The 22,238-nt window shown below is 32.9% G+C and overlaps 2 protein-coding genes across 4 annotated transcripts; both read right to left on the minus strand.

Annotated features, from left to right (window-relative positions):
* Window positions 1-8,635: 8,635 nt before the first annotated feature.
* On the minus strand, window positions 8,636-9,297 carry LOC132295715 (uncharacterized). Its single transcript, XM_059794007.1, has one exon. It carries the CDS (start codon window positions 9,295-9,297, stop codon window positions 8,746-8,748), a length of 552 nt encoding a protein of 183 aa, XP_059649990.1. The 3' UTR covers window positions 8,636-8,745.
* Window positions 9,298-11,476: 2,179 nt separating this feature from the next.
* Window positions 11,477-20,788, minus strand: LOC132293922 (protein BASIC PENTACYSTEINE4-like). Of its 3 annotated transcripts, none has more exons than XM_059791581.1 (4): window positions 20,595-20,788; window positions 12,837-12,926; window positions 11,766-12,652; window positions 11,477-11,649 (listed from the first exon to the last, which is right to left on the minus strand). In XM_059791581.1, the coding sequence occupies exons 2-4, from the start codon at window positions 12,903-12,905 to the stop codon at window positions 11,622-11,624; spliced, it is 984 nt and encodes a 327-aa protein (XP_059647564.1). In that variant the 5' UTR covers window positions 12,906-12,926; window positions 20,595-20,788; the 3' UTR covers window positions 11,477-11,621. The 3 variants fall into 3 exon arrangements, with proteins under 3 accessions (XP_059647564.1, XP_059647563.1, XP_059647565.1); XM_059791580.1 differs by having other exon boundaries at window positions 12,837-13,014; XM_059791582.1 differs by having other exon boundaries at window positions 11,477-12,652; window positions 12,837-13,014; window positions 20,595-20,787.
* Between the last annotated feature and the right edge of the window lie 1,450 nt (window positions 20,789-22,238).

The raw sequence follows: 22,238 nt of genomic DNA on the forward strand, positions 1-22,238 counted from the left end.
ACGAGCTAGTGGCCTAGCAGTATTAAACCCTTACTTTTCAAAAGAAGATCAGAGGTTCAAGTCTCATTGGAGGCATATATGGGCGTGTGAGTACTAACTAAAAAAAAAACCCAAAGAAAAGAGGAATATTTTAGTCATTTCACATTTAATTATTTTTTTACCTATTTTTTTATTCAGTTATAGAGGAACACTTCAGTCTTTTCAGCATTCAAATCTTTGTTTGCTCCAAAATTAAATGGTAGGGACTTTTTAGAACCTATAAAAGGTTATACACTCTATATGCAAACCATATGAATGTTTTTCACTCTCGATCCTATAGTAAATTTATTGTTGCGTTAACATTCGTTCTCATCTATAGGTATATGTATGGTCTTTCAGAGTGCTCGAGCTATCAAACGTGAAAATTCAAGTTCAAACATGATTGAAGGTTGGTACTTTACTCACATAATAACAATATTGTTAAATCCCTACCATGGTTATGGTTTGCAATAACCTTAATTAACATGAAAATTAAGGTTGGCCCAGCCGATTGCCTAGGACCTCCAATTTGGAAATGCCTCAAATTTAAAACATGGCCTACAACCTTATGTATAAAGGGTCTCGCATTTGAAAATTCACCCATAACCTCTCAAAATTTTGGAAATCTCAAAACCGGCCGTGATGAAAACTACACTCGGTAATGCCCTACACATCCTTGTTAGTTATCCACATATAAAGTGTGGTTAAAAAGGCATTTCACCCATTGCAGAAAACTAACCAACAGCTTGCTAAGATTGCTAATTAGCATTGTAATACATGTTAATCCCTTGTTTGTCCATTAACTATCCTAATGGAGGTTGATGTGGTCCCATGAATTGTCATAGCTCTCAATTTGGTGTTTGGCAAGTTTTATAAAGCAATGTCCTTCTTAAGGTGTTGGCTCAAAAGAAAAAAAGTTGGCAAAAGAGAAGAAACTATAATGAACACATGGGGAAAAAAGTAAGGAAGAGAAGTTTCCAAGTTGTTTATGCTGTCTAGTGTCTATTTGTTTCTCACGAATCTTTCTGTTTTTTGGTATAATTTTCAAGTTGAAGAAAGCAAATCCAAGAAAAGTATTCTCCTCATATTTTCCCATCCAATCTTTTTTCTATATATAATTCCCCTCATCTACCAGACTGAATTATGGTGCTAAAGTGGTTGAGTAAATAGTGTATAGAATGTGAGAGTTGTTAAATTGGGAAACGTAGCTAAGCTACACTCTTAGTTAAAAGTGTCAATGGCATATACATATAAAATTATATATATATATATATATAGTTGCACAAAACATTTAAACATGACCTTATTGCAGTTCAGCACCATAATTTCAAGCCCATGACCAAACTCCAACTATAAATTGGTTGTTGAAAATTTACTCACAGGTTAGTACGTAGTGAAACACTGCGTCAAAATTTAACTACTTGTTCAGAACATAATTGTTCCTGTCACACACTTTTGTGTGTGTGTGTGTGATTTTTTATTTTTTTGTTTTTCTCTGGACATTAACAAATGTGTTTTCACTTTCAATTGTGACTAATCGTCTTACTTGATTATGGTCAAGCGATTTTAACGGTAACATTCATGTATTTTTGAATTGCTCAATCAATTATCCAAATTGAAATTTTGGCTTACTTTCAAAGGGGAAACCAAAACATTTTCAAATCGATGATGTTTCCAACTTTGCTATACACTCTTATATCTTATAGTTTAAGGATAGAGTGTTGTTTGAAGGGCAAATATGTAAAAATAAGAATTTTTCTTTCAACTTAGGAAAGAAATGATTTTGTAGACTCCAAATAGAAAAGTCTCTCTCCTCTCTTCCTTCTTCTTTTATTCCTTTGGTTCCCGTAAAATTATAGACATACACTATTCATAGTTTTCTTTCTCTCAATTTTCCGGATGTCCAAATTAATCATAAACACAACTAAGTAAACAAATATTAAGAAAACAGAGTTTAGGATCTGTTTTGAAATCGTTTCTGTTTTGTATTTTATGTTGCGAATGGTGTACTAAAACACCAGTAAGTAGTCATTTTGTTTCTCCATATTGCGTCACTTTTTTATCAAACATGTTTTTATATTTTTGTTTTTAAAAATTTTATTAAAATATATATATATATATATATATTTGGTACCAAACATGTTTCGAAATGATTGTCAAATAAGTCCTCATCCAGCGAACCTGAACCCATCTAGTACATTGAATAGCTTTAGCAGTTCTCACTTTTCGGCTTACGGTTAGAATTTGATAAAATTATTTGAGTCCTACGTTAAAATAGGTTAGCCAAAGAAATTCCAGTGTCACTTAACAAAATAAATTCAGAATCAAAATTTTGAATGAATGAAATCACATTTATTATTGAATATGCTTGTGATAAACATTTTAAAACTTTTACTTAACTCAACCGATTTGATAATTTATTGTCCCTTAAAACGAAATCAAAATCTACAAATCCAATATAATATATTGAAAAATTCTAGTACTTAACTTTTAATTTATCGAAATTTAGAAAAAAATAATGATCATCAAATCCATGAAAAGGAAGGAAGATCGACGTGGTAGTAAGTATATCGGTATGACGTCATCCAATTGACCTGTGAATAGGGGGGCTAGGGCCTAGGGCACACGTGGCATCTTCTAAGTTTTTTTTTTTTTTTTTTGAAAGGTGGCAATAAATGTGGCATCTTCTAAGTTTTCAAACAATTACGTAAAAAGAAAACTTATCCTCTGCAATTGAGACATTTGTCAACACAAAAGTCCATTGTAGGCCCACGAAAAAAGACTGAGCCCAATAGTGGACGATATGGCCCACATGAAAACTTTATGCTGAAAACGTGTGTCCCAGTCCATGAATGGGCTCTACATGTTATGTATACAAAGTCCAAAATCAGATTCTTGTGGTTGAAGCAATTGAATCAGAAACAAAATTTTCTTCTGAGTGGATTTTTTTTTCCACTTTTTTATAAAATTTAAAAAAAATTGACTTTGGAAGAGATTACAAATGAAAAAAATATGTTATATATTTGGAACCTTATGAAAATTGAACAGATTTCATAAAATTTAATAGTTATTGAACTTTTCTTGGAGGGAAAACTCTAATTTTATTCTAGTAACAAAATTTCCAGTTCGTTCTGATGAATACATAAAATTAATTTTAAATTTTCTACTCGGTTCAGTTTTTTTATAACATATTTTTGTTTTTTAATAGCTGAAAATTACAAATTGTTCAAAAATTTACTTGATTGATAGTTTTTAAAAACTATTTTATGAAAAATCAGTTAAAAACAAAGGGGTATGGGCCCGTTTGGAATGTGATATGTTTTCAACGTTATATTTTTTATCAATATTAAAATAACCATTTTATTATAAGAGGATTTTGAGTAGAAATGAGAACCATATTTGATAATGAAAATTTGTTTTGGGAAATTCAAAATTTTGTTTTAGTTCCTCCTACCAAAACACTTGTATTACCGATTTGGCGATATGGATTTGAACAAAAAAAATATGATATATTATGAACTATTTTAAACCAATATCAGCCATCCCAAATATAATATGAACCCAAATTTAAAACCAATATATATATCATAACACATTTCAAACATGTATGTTTTCGATAACTTTTTTTTTTATAATATTCTGAAAATAATTTTTATTTTTTACTTTTCTGGAGAACTGTTTTGTGAGTGACAAATTAAATAGAAGTTTATATATATATATTTTTTTAATTTCTAAAATCCCATTGAAAAAATAATTTGGTACTAACATAATGAGAGAACGATGAGTAAACAAACAAAACGTCGGAAGATAAAAGAGATGGTATGATATGATTCGAGTTTGGGTAAGAAACCAAAAAAGTCGAACACGTGTCAAAAATTTATTGGACCACTTATTGCTTCTTGTTTGACCCAATTCGCCTTTAGTTTCCCTCATTCACTTCCTCCGTGAAAATTTCACGATTGATAAAAAAATTTTAAAAATGTTTTACAGACTCTTTAAAAAAACGACTAATTAAGAAAATGTTGGAATATAAATAGTTAGACTAACATATTGATAAGAGAGATTTTGTAATCAATAAATTAAGTAAGAGAGTTTCGATTTTCATTTAAAACATTTTCAAAAATCAAACATTAAAAAATATTTTCATGACATTTGTCAAAAGTCAAAAAAAAATAAAAGTTTACATGAAAGAGTTGGTTGAAAGATATTTTACTCCCAAACAAATGAATTAATGAAAAATGATGAATGTATAAATACATGCTTTGTCAATCTTATTCTCTTCCGGAAAAAACAAAAATGAATTTTGAGATTTCTTATTTTCGACACGTGTCAGTGTAGACATTCTCAGGTAACTATGTATTCAATCCACATGTGATTTTTCAACCCAAAATAATAATAATTTAAATGCAAAACTTCTTTAACATTTTTTTCAAAAAATGTTATATATGTCTTCCTCCTATACATTATTTCTCTTACCAAATGAAAAAAATTATGGACACATTATGTGGTTAGTTTGACAAGTGTCACACAACGTGCACGCATGTCTGATTTAGAAAAGCTGCTTTGAACGTGCATTTGGTAGGTATGGTCATAACAATTATAACATACATTAGAATAAAGTCTCTACCGAACTTATCTAAAATCTTAATCTCTTTTGAAATTTTTTTTTTTTAGGCCTGCTTTATTAAGTATTATTAATAGAAAAGAAAAGGCTGTGAATGCACTAAATTCGTCTTTTCTATTGTTCAAAAAATTGTATTCTATTTTTAAAAAGGTAAATTATATCGATTTTTTTTTATGATTTGTCATAATTATAAGATCTTTTTTATGGTTTGAGAAATTACTCGGATCCTTAAAAATAAAACTATCCTACACAGACTTCTCTTTTGTGACAGCCAATGCCAATGAATGACAGATTTTACTGATGTCATCCACTCAATTAAGTACATTAGACTGATTTGTTAGTTCATTTAATAGTTCGGTACTAAGAGGGGAGGTTCATGTAAGATAGTTTTATATTTAGGAAAGATTCGAGTAATTTTTCAAATCACAAGAAAGATCTCTGCAATTATAAAAAAAATTATAGGAGAGATTCGTGTAATTTATATTTTTTAAAATTGAGATATCTAAATTAATCATAACGTGTGCTTTTTATTTGTTGCTATCTAGCAATTGCACTCATTCATTTTGATACCACCGGTTGGAGTTTAAACATGAGAAATTATTAGATGGCTCACTTCCATCCAAATTTTCTAATTAAGAAAAGTAGATTTTTAAAAGTGTAATACGGAGTAATATATTACAAAAAAGAAGATGATTTAAAAATACAGGAGGTGGGGGATTTTAATTTTTTTTTTGTTGGTAAAATCATGATATTTAGACTGACTAATTTATTTTATTTATCAAAATAAAATAATTAAGGTTATTAATGATCTAAAGTTGAGAGAGTCGGCTTATTTATCAAAGTAAATTAATTAAGATTATTGCTGACATGGAGTGTTAGTCTAAATATCATAATTTAAAAATAAAAAATAAAAAAATTACTTTCGATTTAACTGAACCACCAAATAACAATTAATCCAAAACCAGCTTAATAATTTCTCTAAACATCTCTTCTTCTTTGTCCCCCTAACCATACAAACAACAATCCGCATCACCACAATGTTGATGCACAGCCTCATTGATCCAAACATAATTATCCCTTTTCCTAGTTGAGATTCACTCTTATAACAGCACAGTATAAATGTGAGTCATTAATATTAAAGGCGATATTTAATTCGAAACGGAGGGAGCAATTTTTATTATACGGTGTTGTTATAACATTTAATCAAGGACGGAGGTAGTATAATTGTTCACAATTACATGTGTGAACGATCACAAATCCTACTGTACTATATCACGATGCCGTGGCAGAATTTGTGCTTCTACTTTTATGAGTCACAAATATCAAATGCGATATTTAATTCGAAATGGAGGGAGTAATTTTTATTATACTGTGCTATTATAACATTTAATTTGGGACGGAGGTAGTATAATTGTTTACAATTACATGTGTGAACAACTACAAATTCTACTGCACTGTATCACAGTGCCGTGGAGAATTTGTGCTTTTACTTTTCGACCATTTTTTTTTTCAAAAGAAAGAATTTCATGAACCCAAGTCAAAAAATTCCACTCTCTTCCATGTTCCATTTCCTTTGCCCAGATTCCTAACCAAATTATAAACACATTACCCTTATTTCTAACCAAACATAATTATCCCTTTTCCTAGTTGAGATTCACTCTTATAACAGCACAGTATAAATGTGAGTCATTAATATTAAAGGCGATATTTAATTCGAAACGGAGGGAGCAATTTTTATTATACGGTGTTGTTATAACATTTAATCCGGGACGGAGGTAGTATAATTGTTCACAATTACGTGTGAACGATCACAAATCCTACTGTACTATATCACAATGCCGTGGCAGAATTTGTGCTTCTACTTTTATGAGTCACAAATATCAAATGCGATATTTAATTCGAAATGGAGGGAGTAATTTTTATTATACTGTGCTATTATAACATTTAATTCGGGACGGAGGTAGTATAATTGTTTACAATTACATGTGTGAACAACTACAAATTCTACTGCACTGTATCACAGTGCCGTGGAGAATTTGTGCTTTTACTTTTCGACCATTTTTTTTTTCAAAAGAAAGAATTTCATGAACCCAAGTCAAAAAATTCCACTCCCTTCCATGTTCCATTTCCTTTGCCCAGATTCCTAACCAAATTATAAACACATTACCCTTATTTTCTTTCCTCTCCACTTAATTTCTCGCTTGCCAAACAGGGACAAGTTACAACCCTTCTCAAGTAGGCTGCAATGGCATTACTTACAGATTATAGTAATCTTGAATTAGAAGAAAAAGGTGGAGGTGGCTGAGACTAAATAAATGTGGCAGTGGGTCCCACAATATGACGTCATAAATTTGACTTGCTGAAAAGTGAAGCCTATCTGTTTTATTAAATAGTTGTTGCACGTGGCATTTGTTAAGTAATTCAAGTACAAATGACAGAAACTTATCCTCTCCACATTGGGACGTTTTCAACAAAAAAAAAAAAAAAAAAGTTAATTTGGGCCCACTAAAAGATAAAGCGAATATGACCCACAGATTAGAGCTACGCATATGACACACCCATTAATAGGAAATTGAAAGCCCATTGTCGTCACGCGCCCTTTGAAAACGATATGCTTTGAGTCGTCTTATTCTGAAACGTAGCCGTTTGGGTTTGGATGCCGTGACACGATTAGGTCTATATGAAATTGAAAGCCCATGTTTGTTACACAGACCTAACCGTTTGGCGTTTGCCCTCACACACCAGTTACCAGATCGGATCAAATTAGATAAAATACCTAGTCCTACTGTAAATTGGTAAAAATTGAATTCAATTGGATCTATTACTTTACAAAGTGGATCAAAATTAAATTATTTTATGAATCAAATTGGATTACTCTTACAAATTAGTTTTTTTTTTTTCAAATAGTCCAATATTAATATTTTTAACAATGGCATAATACATAAATTTTTAACTGACAGTAATAGTTAAAAGTTAGTAGGTATTTTAGAGTTAAAAGTTAATAAAAAAACTTAAATAACATAATGATAAAGAAAAGCTTAAAAATAATATAATGATAATAGATAGTGAACATATATATTTTATATATATAAATTTTAGATCGGATTGAATTTTTAAGACTAATTCATTGGTGAATTACGAATTCTTTATTTATCAACTCGAAACTTAATCATGAGGCTAAAAAACCCAACCTAACGTGTGTATGTCCGCGCGCCATTTAGTACCTGGGTACTAGGTAGGTAGGTATATTACCATCAAGGTCTGTCCATCCTGTAGTATTTGTTGGACTGTAGGACTCGGTAATTATGTAGGTAGGGTAGGTACATCTAAAATGTTGACAGTATTCACTACTCAGTAGATGAACAATTAGGGGGATATATTTCAAGCATATATGGTCCACACAATAGAATGGTGTTGTTTTGGATCTACTTATATGTTTCAACCTACCTCACATGCCAAAACCATGAAGAATTTTGTAGTTTGTCTACAACCCTGTTGGACCACTCACCTCATTCATAGGCTTCGTAGGAATTCTATTTCCGTAGTACCCTTCCAATTCCAATTTTCAGGCCGGTATTGATACATTCTCCAGCATACAATTACCCGATTACTTGCTGTCCGTTTGGCATGAGCTTTGTTTTAGTTATTTTGTAAAATAATATTTTTACTATAAGAGAATGATGTTTTGCTGTGAAAATGTCGAAAATAAAAACATGCACAATTATAGTTTTGGGTTATAAACGGTTGTCAAAATAAAAAAAAAGTATATCTTTTTGGTATTTTGGTTTTAGGTTATTGTTCACGAAGTGTTTTAGCATTGTGTAAAATAAAACAATATCGTACCAAATATGTTTTTGTTACCAAAATTGACATTATAACAGCCCAAAACAAAAGCAACAGAAATAAAAAGCATGTCAAGCGGGTCTTACTTGAGTCATAATTATATTGCGCATGATATGGTATAGACCTATTTATATATATATATATACACCCATTCTCAAAGAGGAGGGGTGCTAGGATGTGGTAAAAAAAAAATAAAAAAAAATGTGTGTTTGCTTTTATCATTTTAAAAAGAAAAAACAAATGAAATGATGGTATTATCATCAAAAACTCTTTGTACGCTTGATCTTGCCAATATCAAAGACAGTGTAAGACAATGGGAAAGAAAATGCTCTATGGAGTGTAAACTTATCATCATCTTTAACTTCACTTGCCAGCTGAGCAGTACTTGATCTCAAGCCTGCATGCAGAGGTACGATGGTCAAGTGACTCAAGTCATCCGTGTGATTCTGAGAATCTGCGTCTTGCTGGTGTTGATTTGATGAGTGGTTTGAATCAGAGTGATCTAGGATTGGTAAGGGATAGAGAAGTTGATCTTTTTTGGTGAAAATGTTGGAAGAAACGAAGCAGACGATCCACACGAGGACAAGGAGTGCGAGCATTGAGGGAGCATAGTAGAGAATCCAGTGGTATCCAGGGCGGTGGCGACCGTGATAAACCCATTCGACGACCATGGCAATGCCTAATGAGAGAGTGGCAGTGCTGCTGATGATGAAGAGTTGGAAAATCCTAGGGTTGGGGAGACGGAAGAAAACAACTAAATTGGAAACCCACAATGGAGGTGTGACAATGACATGGGTTTTTTTGTGGCTCATACTGTTATGGTGTTGTGTTATTCGCGGAATAGGAGATGTGAAAAAGGTTAAAGAACAAGAGATGCAGATATGAACAGAGAAATTAAATGATAGGGAGGGGAAAAAATTAATCAGGAATTGAAATTTCAAAAAGCATCAGATAAGCTCCTAAACAGAATTTGAAGAACAGCTCGTCATTAGATAAGCACATCTAACAGAATTTTAAGGGATAGATTTGGAATCATAATATTAGTTTAATTGGTAAATTTCTAATAATAATACTCGTAATTTTAGTCTAATTAGTAAAAAAAATTATGGCATTTTTATTTTTTCTACAATATTTTTGCTGAATATTCAAAGTTTATTGGGTCAGGTTCACCCTCTTACCCCTTACATTGGGTCTAGATTTGTCCATATTAACAGACTGATGTCAAGATAGTCTCTGATTTATTTCTGATTAATCCGATTTAGGTTGGGTTGGTCTCACTTCCTCCCCTATAGGCTATATCCAATTCCATATTACACGGAAACTCTCAATAAGAATATTTTTTTCTTTTTCAATTTTATGAGTGAAAAACTGTGTTGTCTCCGTCCTCCGTTTGGATTTTGTTTGTTATCTTGGAGGTTGATTTTGTTGTTACAAATGAGACTCATACCCATATATAGGCATTGTCCTTACATGCATCACAAGAAATTTTTAGAACTCTCCATCCACATATCTATATATTTACAGCCTATCTATTCTTCTAGAATTTCTCTGACCTACTAATATTTACTCTCTATTCTTATAAAATCTTCTCCAATGCAATGATATTTACAAATCCCTCAATATATTAGAATCTTCCATCTCTCTAAAACACTTCATACTGTCTTTTTATTTTAAAATTTTGTTATTATTCAAATTAAATTATTTGAAGCATGACAAAATAATTTAAAAGGTTAAAATGTTTTTGGTTTGGCACAAACGTGTTTGGGTCATAAAAAAATCGACACGATTAACTTGTTTGCTTAACCGTGTTGGATTAAAGTTGAGAAATTCAACCTGTGTAATCCGTGTTGGATTAAAGTTGAGAAATTCAACCTGTGTAATCCGTTTATGACCTATTTAACTCAACATGTTATAATCGTGAATACGACCCATATAATATGTTACTTGTTTAAACCCAATTACATAATAGTTAAATCATTTCAACATAAACCTTGTCTGCCTTATGATTTTTCTTTTTATTTTGAATATTTTGGATAATTATGACAATTTTTTTCTATTATTTAGTATTTGAATAAATATTAAAAGTCTCGTTTCAATAAACAAATTATTAAACAGGTTAACACATTTATCTGTCTAATAAAAGGATTAGATTAATGTTGAAGATTCATGACACGATTATTAAATGAATTGGATTTGAATTTACCTATTTAATATAATACCCTTACATCAACACAACACCAACACGACCCACGAAGACAAATTGCCACCCCTACCTAATAGCAAACTTTTAAACCAAAAAATACTAATACCCGAACATATCTGATTTTTTTTCATTTGTTTCTTTATGCCGCCATAAAAAAGCAAAACTTATACAACTATGGTTTCTAGACCAGGACTCTGTTTGGTATTTTGAATTTTTGGGCCAAGCCCAGCTCAAGTCCTATCTCTTTAGTGTTTACCAAATTACCAAATGGTCAAATACCTGGGTATAATTGGATTTAAACCATCCCATTGCGTACACCATAAACCCTCAGAGATTAAATAAACACACTACGCACAAACTAATTAAGATCTACTGCCAAATTAGCTCCGTCCACAGATAACAATATAAGCTTTATGAAAGTTCACAGATCAATTCGAATAGCATATTAGAGTCCCGCTTGAACCTAAATATCAGTATATTCAATCAATTCTGTTAAGACCTGCACCCTGACTGATTCAAGTAAATAAACAACCTGCAGATAGATTAATGGGGATATAAGTCCTTACTCTCCACCTATACATATATAATGGTGACTAGATGGGGTAATCCTATACCTATATTCTCCAAACATACATCCCCCAAGTCATCTGTTAAGTATTATCTGAAAAATCCTATGGTGAGTAGCCCTAACAGAGGGTGGCCGAACTAGTGACCTCCTGAACTGTGAGTCCCAGGCTGCTCATTATACCCTCGGAATTTCCCTTTCCCAGTACATTTTGAAAAATAAATAATAAAAATGCACAAGCAAGCTATTTATATTCCATCGAGTTTATAAATTCCAACAGTTCACAATATTCCCCTTTCAATGGGGAATGGAGTTGGCCATTTAGTGGAATCACGAAAAGTTTTATGCCAACCACAGGAGTTTGGAAACTACCTTTGTGCTACAGCTCCATTTTCCCTATCATCCAGTTATAGCAACATTTTGGTTAGGTAAAAAATATCAAGTAAATTCTAGGCCCTTAGAGGCTCAAACAGAACAACATATTTCATACCACATAACTGTCAGTGAATTACTTGATAGTAATGTACCGATTTGTCCCATGCTTGGCCCAGAAGTTCTTCAGATCCAGAGGCATCGACAGATCATGGCCATCTGCTGCCAGCCGACTAAGCAATCTGCTAAAAACGCTTCCGCTCATCTTTCGGCCACCCATTCGTGCATGTCGTTTGTTCGGCATCTGTGGCAATGGATATTCTGACAGAGTGGTGGTGCAACAAGATGACTGCCACCCCCCATTCCCCCATCTGTAGCACGGTCGAGGTGCTCCTGTGCATGAACAAACAGGTACTGGCATCGTAGACTCATCAAAACTAACCTGGTTTATCAAGCCAAGATCCTGAGCTTCCCACTCTGCCTTCGATCCATCAGTAGTGACTTGCCTATTCAAATCCTCACCGACTTTCTTTCCCTTCCTTGGTGTATTTGATATCTTAGATGGCGCAGCCTTGTTCTTCTTTGTTCGTTTTACCTGCCGTGACTTAACAGTTTCAGATGAAATGGCTGATAATGGGAAGACATCAGTTATGTGTCCTTCTGTAGTCTTGTAAGCAGCTTCAACAACATTAGTAGGATGGTTTGTCTGATGGTTTGTCGGATGGTGCATCCGCTTTCTTCCATGTTGGATTCCACAACCCAATGGGCCGCCCATCGTACTTTCCTGGAATTGAAGGGCAGCAATGGCATTGTCTCGTTCCCTTAGGGCATTTTCCCGCTCAGCAATTGCTGAGTCTCGCTGCTGGATTGCGGCATCTCGCTCATCCAAGGCCGCATTCTTTTCAGATAATGCTCTATTCCGTTCTTCAATAGCATTATCCCTCTCAGAAATAATGTTCATGAACCTCTTATTCATAAGGAAGGCATTCTGTTGTTCCTTCATTTGGTACTGGGGCATCATGTTCCACTGCAATAACAAATTAGTGAGAAAGCAAACTATTTCATTTGTATTCTATTCAGATGGATCTTCATAGCAAACTAAAATAAATATAATAATAAAAGCTAGCAAGGATCAGATTATTTCTTCTTTTTGTTGTTTGTTCTTTACAATTTCTCTTTTTTCTCATGATAATTTGACGTCTTATTCTTACCGGAGTGTGAACCCCATCATAGTAATCCAGCCTATGTCTCCCATTTTCCCGTTGCCCACCGTCAGCCATTACACTTCCACGTGACTGCCACTAAAGACACAAAAAAATATTACAAACTGCTACACAATCGAAGTTCAGGAAATCTGGTATCAACAAGTCCTCCAACTAGAGAATCACCCTGTGATTGAAGAAAACAGAAATTAAATTAAAAATCAAATAAATTTTCATAATGAATCAAAGGACTTCTCTACTGATTTTGTGAAATCATAAGTGACATAAATGAAGTACAAATTCTGTGGAGCAGAAGTCAACAACCACCCAACGGATGAAAAACTCAAGTGAACAAAATAATGTAATCTTTCAGTTATAAAAAGAAAATAAGCTTCAAGGGCCATATCATCAATGAAAAGTAGCACAAACTTTGTTGCAACAAAAATACACTAACGAGAGATGCTCCAATTGTGAAAGAGAATACTTGTAATCTTGAAACAATTATTTAATCTGAAATAGTTTGAAAGACTTGATGTTAACCACCATCTACTTTAAAAGCTTAAGCTATTATATAGGGTTTAACTTAAATATTTAAATCCTTCAACACGCCCCTCACGTGTGACCTTTTGGTCCAACACGTGTTTCAATTTTTAATCAGGGTGACGGTGAGGTTTGATTCGTTTGAACACGGTACCTACCCTGTCCTGATCCTACGTTAAGTTGTTAACCAGCATCTACTCTAAAAGCTTAAGCTATTGAAGAGGGTGTAATTTAATATTTAAATCCTTCTACAACCTAAGTGTTTTTCTCTTCTTTTTTTTTTTTTTAGTCACACATAATTGAAAGACATAAAAAAAATTCTGCTTTACTTGTATGCATCAAAACAAAGTAAGAATGCATCAAAGTAAAAGCATTTCACCATATTAGTCATATTTAAAGTCAGCTTGTCACCTACATTGGGGAATTCTTTCAGCAGTATCTCTTAAAAATTCTAACGCACAGCTGAAGAAAGATCACCAGAGCTGAAGGAAAATTATGATTTCCACATGAATGACCAATTTAAGCACAATCCAGTGAGAGACTCAAGACTGCGCTGTAACTAAAATAGCAATAAAATCTAATCCCATTCTACAATGCTAATTTCCCACCAAGACTTCTGGAGCAATAGGAACGTTATGAGATCATCAAATAGGGAGCTCATTTTCTGACCATATGCACTAATTAAAAAAGTATATATTCAAGCAAATGACAGCATGCAATTCTTCCTGACATTAAAAAGTGGTCTTGGTAATGATCTTGTCATCAACTACTTGTATCAGCAGGAAGAGGTAGAAACAATAATAAAAATAGCTACTAATAATCAACAGGTTGACATGACAAGGAGTCTGTGGCGTAGTGAACCATTACACGAAGAAAAAACAATATTCCAAGTGGATTTCCATTTCTGCCATAAGAGAATGCACACCCTAGGTGCTGCTATACAACCAAAACAGCTATTAGAAAATAGTCTATTACATAACTACACAAGAACCAAAGGCCTCCATCCTACGGACATTGTAATGATATCCCATGGGTTATCCCATTTTCTTTCCTTCATCCATCTTTATCCCATTCACAATTCTGTGTTATGCACTCAACAAACTCTCCTAATACATCCAAAACAAAATTGCTGAAGGCTACCGACTACAAAAATAAAAATAAAATGTAAAACCAGCTTTGAAAATTTTGGCTGCCTTTATATATAAAGGGAAAGCGATTGACAACCTTAAATCATGACAAAGAAGCAATGATAGAGATAAAGATAATACTTCCATTTGTACATTCATAATTACACACAACAAGTTCCAATGTTTCCAAAAATCGTTGCACGAATGCCTCATTATTAATACCATTATATATACAATATTTTCACAAAATCCTACTTCTTTTCTTTTTCTTTTTCTTTAAAAGAAATTTCAATTTTGCATAACCAGCAAGTATTAGAGAAAAAAGGGGATTAGAATTTCTTGTGTATCGGCTTACAATCAAAAAAATTGACTACAAACTAAGACTTCTAAAATTCTCTCTTTGCACTTTGTGCGTTAGAATGTTGGAGAGAGATTGAGAGTGTAAAAGAAAGAGCAGGTGGACGATATGAACTTGCAATGAATTGTGGAGAGAAACTTATAAACACTAAAACTGAGTAAAGAAACAACTAAGAATCATTAAAACTTGAGGGTTTTTTTTTAATTTATATATTTTGAGAGGGTGTATATTTACAATTTCAAAATAATATAAGTACAAAATTGAAAAAAAAAAAAAAAGGTTTGAGTGGGGAAAATTACCCCCACGGGACCCTTATAGTCCACCACAGCAAAGAGGCCAAGGCCCCAAAAAATAAATTTAAAAAATATATACTCAAAGAGGCAAGACCTAAGAAGATGCAGGAACTTCTCACTGGGTATATACTTTGAAAACTAAAATCTACAGCAAAAAGGTTAAAACAATCAGATACGGATGGATATCCCATCTTAAATTACAATGATCCACAGGAACTGGTCACATGCGTTACCCGACAGATCTCTTTGACAAGCTGTGTTTCATAAGGTACCATCTGATTAGAAGTTATGTTTGTACAAAAATAGGGTAAATATACTGCAGCAACTCAAGCAAATAAATGAATAATACTTTATAGAGAACAGTGTCCTGTGTGCATTGTGTGGCTAAAAGCTGGACGAAAGCTTCTATGCAACTGCCAGCTCGATTCAAGAAATACCCATGCAGCCTTTTTGACCAATTTATTTACTACCTTGTGAATTCTTTTTACATTTAACTGTAATCTCGTTATTCAACATGCTAAATCTCAGTGAACATATGTGCAAGCTAAGGGCAAAAAAGTCACGGATTTAAAACTAAAGAGGCCAAAGAAACTAATCTGACTTTGGCAACACACGGAAGATTTGGTAACACAAACACTGAACAGCACCACTACAGATACCAAGAAGAATGCAGCTACGATCTCAATATATTTGGTTACATATCTCTTTAATTATATATATATATATAATTATTTATTTTTTTAGTAATGGGTCGTGTGTATTAATCAAGCATGACAAGACTAGGCAGGGAGCTAGGACGGCAAGACTAGATACAAACCTAACCATTTGCCATTATTTCCTAACAAGTGGTTACTCTGAGAATCAATCACACTTATCAGCTTGAGCTTTTACCATTGTACCAACTACCAAGCAATGGATTATGTATCTCACTCAGAATATAAATGCTAAGGGAGCATTTTCACTGTATACATCAATGGTTTGGTGGAAATCCAAATTTCTCACTGAAGGAAAGCACTACTAGTCATAAACAAGTTTAAAAACACGAAATCCTCACAACTACTCTCTCCTGTTAAGCAAGGATATCTGCTGATTATATAGTGTCGGTAAAAATAAATAAATAAAAAAAGAGAGATGAAATTTGTTATACTTACTCTGAATAATTTAAAAAATAAATAAATAAATAAAAAATAAAAAAAACCTCAACATGCATTCAGAAAGCTGATTAAAGGCTTTCATATTTGCAGTCAAACAGTGTCTATCATAAGACTTGATCAGCTAGCTGCAAAGGAACATCTCAGAATATGCATATTCAGCAATTCAACAAATTGAACTTCTATTATTGACCCTCGGTGAAGTACCGGAAGGTAAAAGGGTCCCGCTCTCCCTGAGGCCCGAGCAATATCCATGCATAGAAATATCCAGAAGACATTTGACTTCATGCTTCCTTTGCCAAACCTTGATCTCAACCCAGTAGACCCTCCCCAACACCCCCACATTGGAATGGCCAAGACCGGGCATGGACTTTTTCTAAGGATAAAGGTAATTCAAGATAATAAAATTGTTAAAATAAAACAACTTTCAATTGGTCATACAATATATTGGCAAGGATTTGTGGAACTTATTATACATTTTTTTAAAACAATCCTGAATCAAAACTGCATTTGTACAACCCAATTTATTTTAACAGCATTTAAACTCACTTTGGTTTCAAGGTATATCAATGTGAGATCATGATTGTTATAACACAAAATGAGAATTTTTCAACCAGTTACAGATCACAGCACAAGCAAGAAGCATTGCTATACCTTGGCAACTTCTTGTTTTCTGTTTGCATATCATTATTATAAAAAGAAAAAATAAGCCAAAGTCAAGAACCTGAGACGAGTCAATAAAAAAAATAATAAATAAATAAACATTGAGGACGTCCAACAACATGGTGCGAGAAGATGTTTAATAACAATTCAAAACCACAAAACTTGATGATTTTGACTAAATAGCTTCTTGACCTTCATATTTATGAGTCATGGACTGAAGATAATCCAAGTGAGAGAGTAGAAATCAGATACCTCAATAAGATGCAATCTTAGAGCAGAAAATATGTTACAAACAGAAATGAATGAGCCAAAGTATTGAATAATAATTGAAGAGAGCACAAGTATAATTTCATTGAATTTCTGAAGAAGCTAAAGGTGCTTATCACATACAGCAGTATCACATGTGCCTATTTGCATAAACAAGGATTAGAAGCACAAATTGAATGTGATGAGGTCCAGCATATATGGTAATTTAAAATTATAGGCACGACTAACTACAAGGACATGAATAAATTACACCCAACTCTTTTTTAACCTTCCCTGGTCAAACCTTCCATTTTATCTCAATTCTGCATTTTACAAATGGCCCAAGGTTTTATATCTTCTAACAAAACCTTTATTTATGATTTTTCTTTAGAATTATAGTTTTCCAAAAGACGCACAGCCCCATCCTGGTGGGTTTGACCCATGCAGACTGTGTGTTTAAAATTAAAATCTACTTCAGCAGAATCAGCACCCAAAAGTGACCAGGGTACAAACAAATGTCTAGATTTGTCATAGCCAAAATCCAATTAAAATTAAAATAGAAAACTACATAATCCAAGACTAATAAAAATTTACATAGTTCAAGACTCGTAAAATAAATATCATATCTACAGTCTGCACATAATTTATTGCTTCGAAATTTTAAAAATCGCGAATTACCCCCATCCTTTAGCTTCCTTCTATGTTGTTTGAAACAAGAGCACTAGATAATCAAAAAACATATTTATGACTAATATATAATCAATCCACCAAAAGAGGTGTAGTGTAAGGAAAAACCTAAATTGGTTGACTACCTCCAATTAATAACAACTTATCTACATGAATAGGGATCAAAACAAAAAATCTAGAAAGTATGTAGTAGAAGCTTGTGATTTTGATCATAGATCAAGCAATTCACTACAATGATAAATCCAGTCAAGTCTAACAACTAACACATACGAGCATCACCATCAAGAAAATCCACCTTAGCAGAAAAAATCATTCAAGCAAGCACATAAAAAACTTAAATGAGCCCTACTTCTGCTAACACATCCGATTCTCGGAGTATACGAGGGAAGAAAGTTAGATGCAGGTAGCAAGGGGAGAAAGCGAATATTTCATTACTATATACATCCTAGCACACCATAAAACAGAATTGTATTCATAACCTAATCAGCGTACAAGACACCAACTTTTTTTTAGCCATCTCACAAATGGATTCCATTATAATTCCTTAAGAAGTTTAATGAAAGTAATATCAATTTTAAAAATCCACAAACATATTAGAACTAATCAAAACGTCCTAGAGGACCTAAATTAGCGATGAAATTTATAAATTGTCAAGAGTAGATAATAAATCCTAAATAACAACTCCATCACAAACCATCCTGCAACTGAAATTTAAGAAGGATCCTTTATCATACACGGTGATTTAAACTTCCAAACCTAACAACAAGTCCTTGTAATCCAGACTCCAATGGACCAATATTTTCAATGAAAAATAATCTTCTTTATTGGACTTCACTTTTTGTCTAACACAAGATCATTGTGCAACCGTCCTGAATTGCATGTTGTGAAACTACTCACTCCTCATGCTGATACTTCTTCACCTCTCTTCTGTTTGTCATCTGCAGTGATGCGTCCAATGAAGTAGTTCCCTGCGTTTTTTCTCATGTAATTATTACCATCAAGTATCAAGTAGTACCATTCCAAAGCTTAAAATCATCGCTGTCTTGCACCTCCTTTACTTGATGGTGCCATGATGTAACTGTTCAAACAAGAACTTTATTTCTCCGTGTATTATTCCCATTTCAGATCAAACTTTCAACTTTAACATGACGCACAAGTAATTGGTTTCTGCTATTAGATTACTGTGAGGTGAACAAATTGTCCAGCTTATTTCATTGGTTTCAATGCCGCTAAGCTTAGTTTGATCTTCTAGAATCTTTATTCTTCAACATCTAGTCCTCCAGCCTCTTTTGCAAAGGAAACAGCGGAAGAAACTACAACAACATAAGTCTTTTTCGAATCTCTTCTTCCAACGGCACCACCCTCAACGTCAGCATCACCATCATCTCCATTGTGGTGGAATTCCCCCCTTTTTTAATGAAAAATATGGGGGCTTTAAGAGCTCATAGTGGAAGCAGAATGTTCTACTCAAATATCATGGAACTGCCAATTTAACACAGAAAGGGAAATAGCAAAATAGTATTAGGAGATGCAACTTCGAGTCTTCCTATTATCACTTGATAAATCTCATTTTTTCTTTAGATCTTAAAATGAAATCACGAAAGTCATCTCTGGTAGACTATGGTTCTTTTATTATGCATCTTCTTATTCTTGTGGAATGGAAACCCCGGCCCGGTTGATAGAGATTTTTCTAGGTTGAAGAAGGAAAGTTCAGACATACCTGTATCAAGCAGGAGAAGAACTTGAATAAAAAAAAACCAATAAGAAACATAGTTTTGAAGGGCACATTCACTCTCCTTTTATCATCCAACACAACTAGTCATCACTCTGTCAGCGCATCAAATATAAATCCAATTTTTAATCAACTCCTCAATAAAGTCTCACCTAATGAGCACTTCTATCAACAATTCACAAATTTAACTGCACTTATATTAATTGAGGGTGGGCTTCGTGCATTACTCTATTGTAAACTAAGTCTACGGGAACAGGAAACAGCCTTTCCGCATGCGAAGGTATGGCTGCAGAAATTGACTCTCCTCAGACCTCGCAGTGGCAGTAGCCTCGTGCACTAGGCTAGCTTTTTTTAAGGGCATGTATACTAACTATAGCCCTTTCCTATACAGGAACTAATTAACCCTGAGACAATCAGCTTTCATTTGTCAAGAGACAACCACCTCTAGACTGTGCCAACAGTCCAAACACAACTGAAGATAAACCAATGGGAGACTTCTCTTAAGCATAAATTAACTGATTTTAAGCCAAAATTTTACTCAGTCAAGTAGAATTACTCGGTTTTTAAGCATATACTAACTAATCCAAGCCGAAATTTTACTAAATCAAAGTCGAATTACACATTTCTAATAGCTAACTGCGTGAAGAAAAATTGAACGACAAAAACGATTGCAATGATTCAATTTAACGTCTGAGAATGAAACTCAGTCATAATTTGCCTCTTACCGAAAGATAAACGTAGACTTTGAAGCCGGTGAGTTTGGATATCGTTGATTGAAGCTAGGGTTTCGAACGGATTCAAAATATAACACATAATACACCTATGTATATAAATGATATAGACGTATATGTGTGTCTAATAGCTGAGCACAAGAAATGAACTGTGCGAAACAACAGTGATAAATAAAATGAGAGAGAGAGAGAGAGATACGATAAACAAGATAGTTTTTGAGAGTAAGGGAACGACTTACACGGACGAAGATGCTGATGGGGCTACCGGAGAATCTATGCTGACCACCATTGAAGCGAATCGCCCATGTCTTTCGCGAATTAGCAGTTCTCTCTCTGGTCCGAAGAGAGAGAAAGAGAGCGAGAGGGGTGAAATGTTTTTCTCTCGTTTTCTTCAGTTTAGTCTTCTTTGGTGTGTGAATTGATTTTCTCTATTCCGAATTCAATAAAATTGTCTGATTTTATTATTTGTACTCTTAAAAATTGTTAATGATTTTTTATTTAAATATTATTTGCTTTGTACACTAATTTTCAAAATCTATCTACTTACAAGACATATATAAACGGCTGCAACTTTTATCTAAATATTCTTAAATCTACCCTTTTTGACTTGATCCCAATGGATTATGCAAGCTTCTCATGGTCTATCTATAGAGATATTGTTGCTTTGCACCTCTTATTTATTATTCACTATTTTATATATGATTTATTTGTTACTTGTATTGTTGGATGGGGTGAATTACAAGTCTAAAGAGGGAATAATTGCAAAGATCTCAGTTAATCATTCTTATTACGTATTAAATAATTATTTTGTATAAATTATTTAAGTAAATGAAATGAACAAAAGTACATCAAATTTTATACTTATTTGAAATTAATTATTCGACCCCCTGTTATTATTCTTATATTTTACACCTGTTTATAATTTTCATAATATATTTACGTTATTGGAAGGTATCTGAGTGTCCCCCACACACACACATTACTCCTTTTAGTATTGGTGTTAGTGGTGAATTATCGACAAGGTGACTTAAGCATGTGGCCCACACACCCAAGTTTTCCAGTTGAAAAATTCCTCATTAGTAAGTTCCACAAATTTTTCTAAACTGAAAAAATATTCTTTAAAATAGGCTCCACATAAGTTTTTTAATATCAATTTATTAAAAGATATTTTTCATTTCCTATATTTTCTCCAATCTTCTATGCCTCTTTTTCTCTCCCACCACTTATTTTTTATTCACTCACTATTCTCTGAGTACTATTTTCCACACCCTCAGGCCTCTGTGTACCAAGCATTGACACGCGAGATATTGGGGGAGGCTTTATGATCTTACAACTAATTTTCATTTTTTAAGATAGTATATTTTTTCATTATAACTTTTATTATAGAACTGTTTATTTTATTTGCAATTTTTTTCTTTTGCTTATTAACATATCTAGAAAAAAATTGTAAATCTAGATATGAAAAAGAAGAGAGAAAAATATAAATATTAATTGGATTAGTTATATTACTACTAATTTACTATACATTAAAAAAAATATTAAAATTATTTTAATACAAAATATATATACATATTATTTTATATGTATATATATATTTTAGGATGTTGCATCTTGAAAGTAAAAGGAATTTAAAGGTTTAAATTCCCTTAGGGCCTGTTTGGTTAGGTAGAAACTTTTGATGGAAAGTGAAAGAAAGTAAAGGAAAGAAAAAGAAAATCAAAATCAAATTTCTATCATGTATTTGGTTAGCAATAAATTTTGTTAATTTAAAAAGAATGAAAGTGAAAAGAAAGTGATTGTAGTTCCCAAAACTACCATTTTAATTGTAAGATTACTTTGTACTCTTTTGATATACTATCATATCTCCAGAATTATGAACAAAA

The sequence above is a fragment of the Cornus florida genome, unplaced genomic scaffold, assembly GCF_030987335.1.
Source record: "Cornus florida cultivar Cherokee Brave unplaced genomic scaffold, ASM3098733v1 CherokeeBrave_3.0.0_Hap2_Chr02, whole genome shotgun sequence".
NCBI classification, from domain to species: domain Eukaryota; kingdom Viridiplantae; phylum Streptophyta; class Magnoliopsida; order Cornales; family Cornaceae; genus Cornus; species Cornus florida.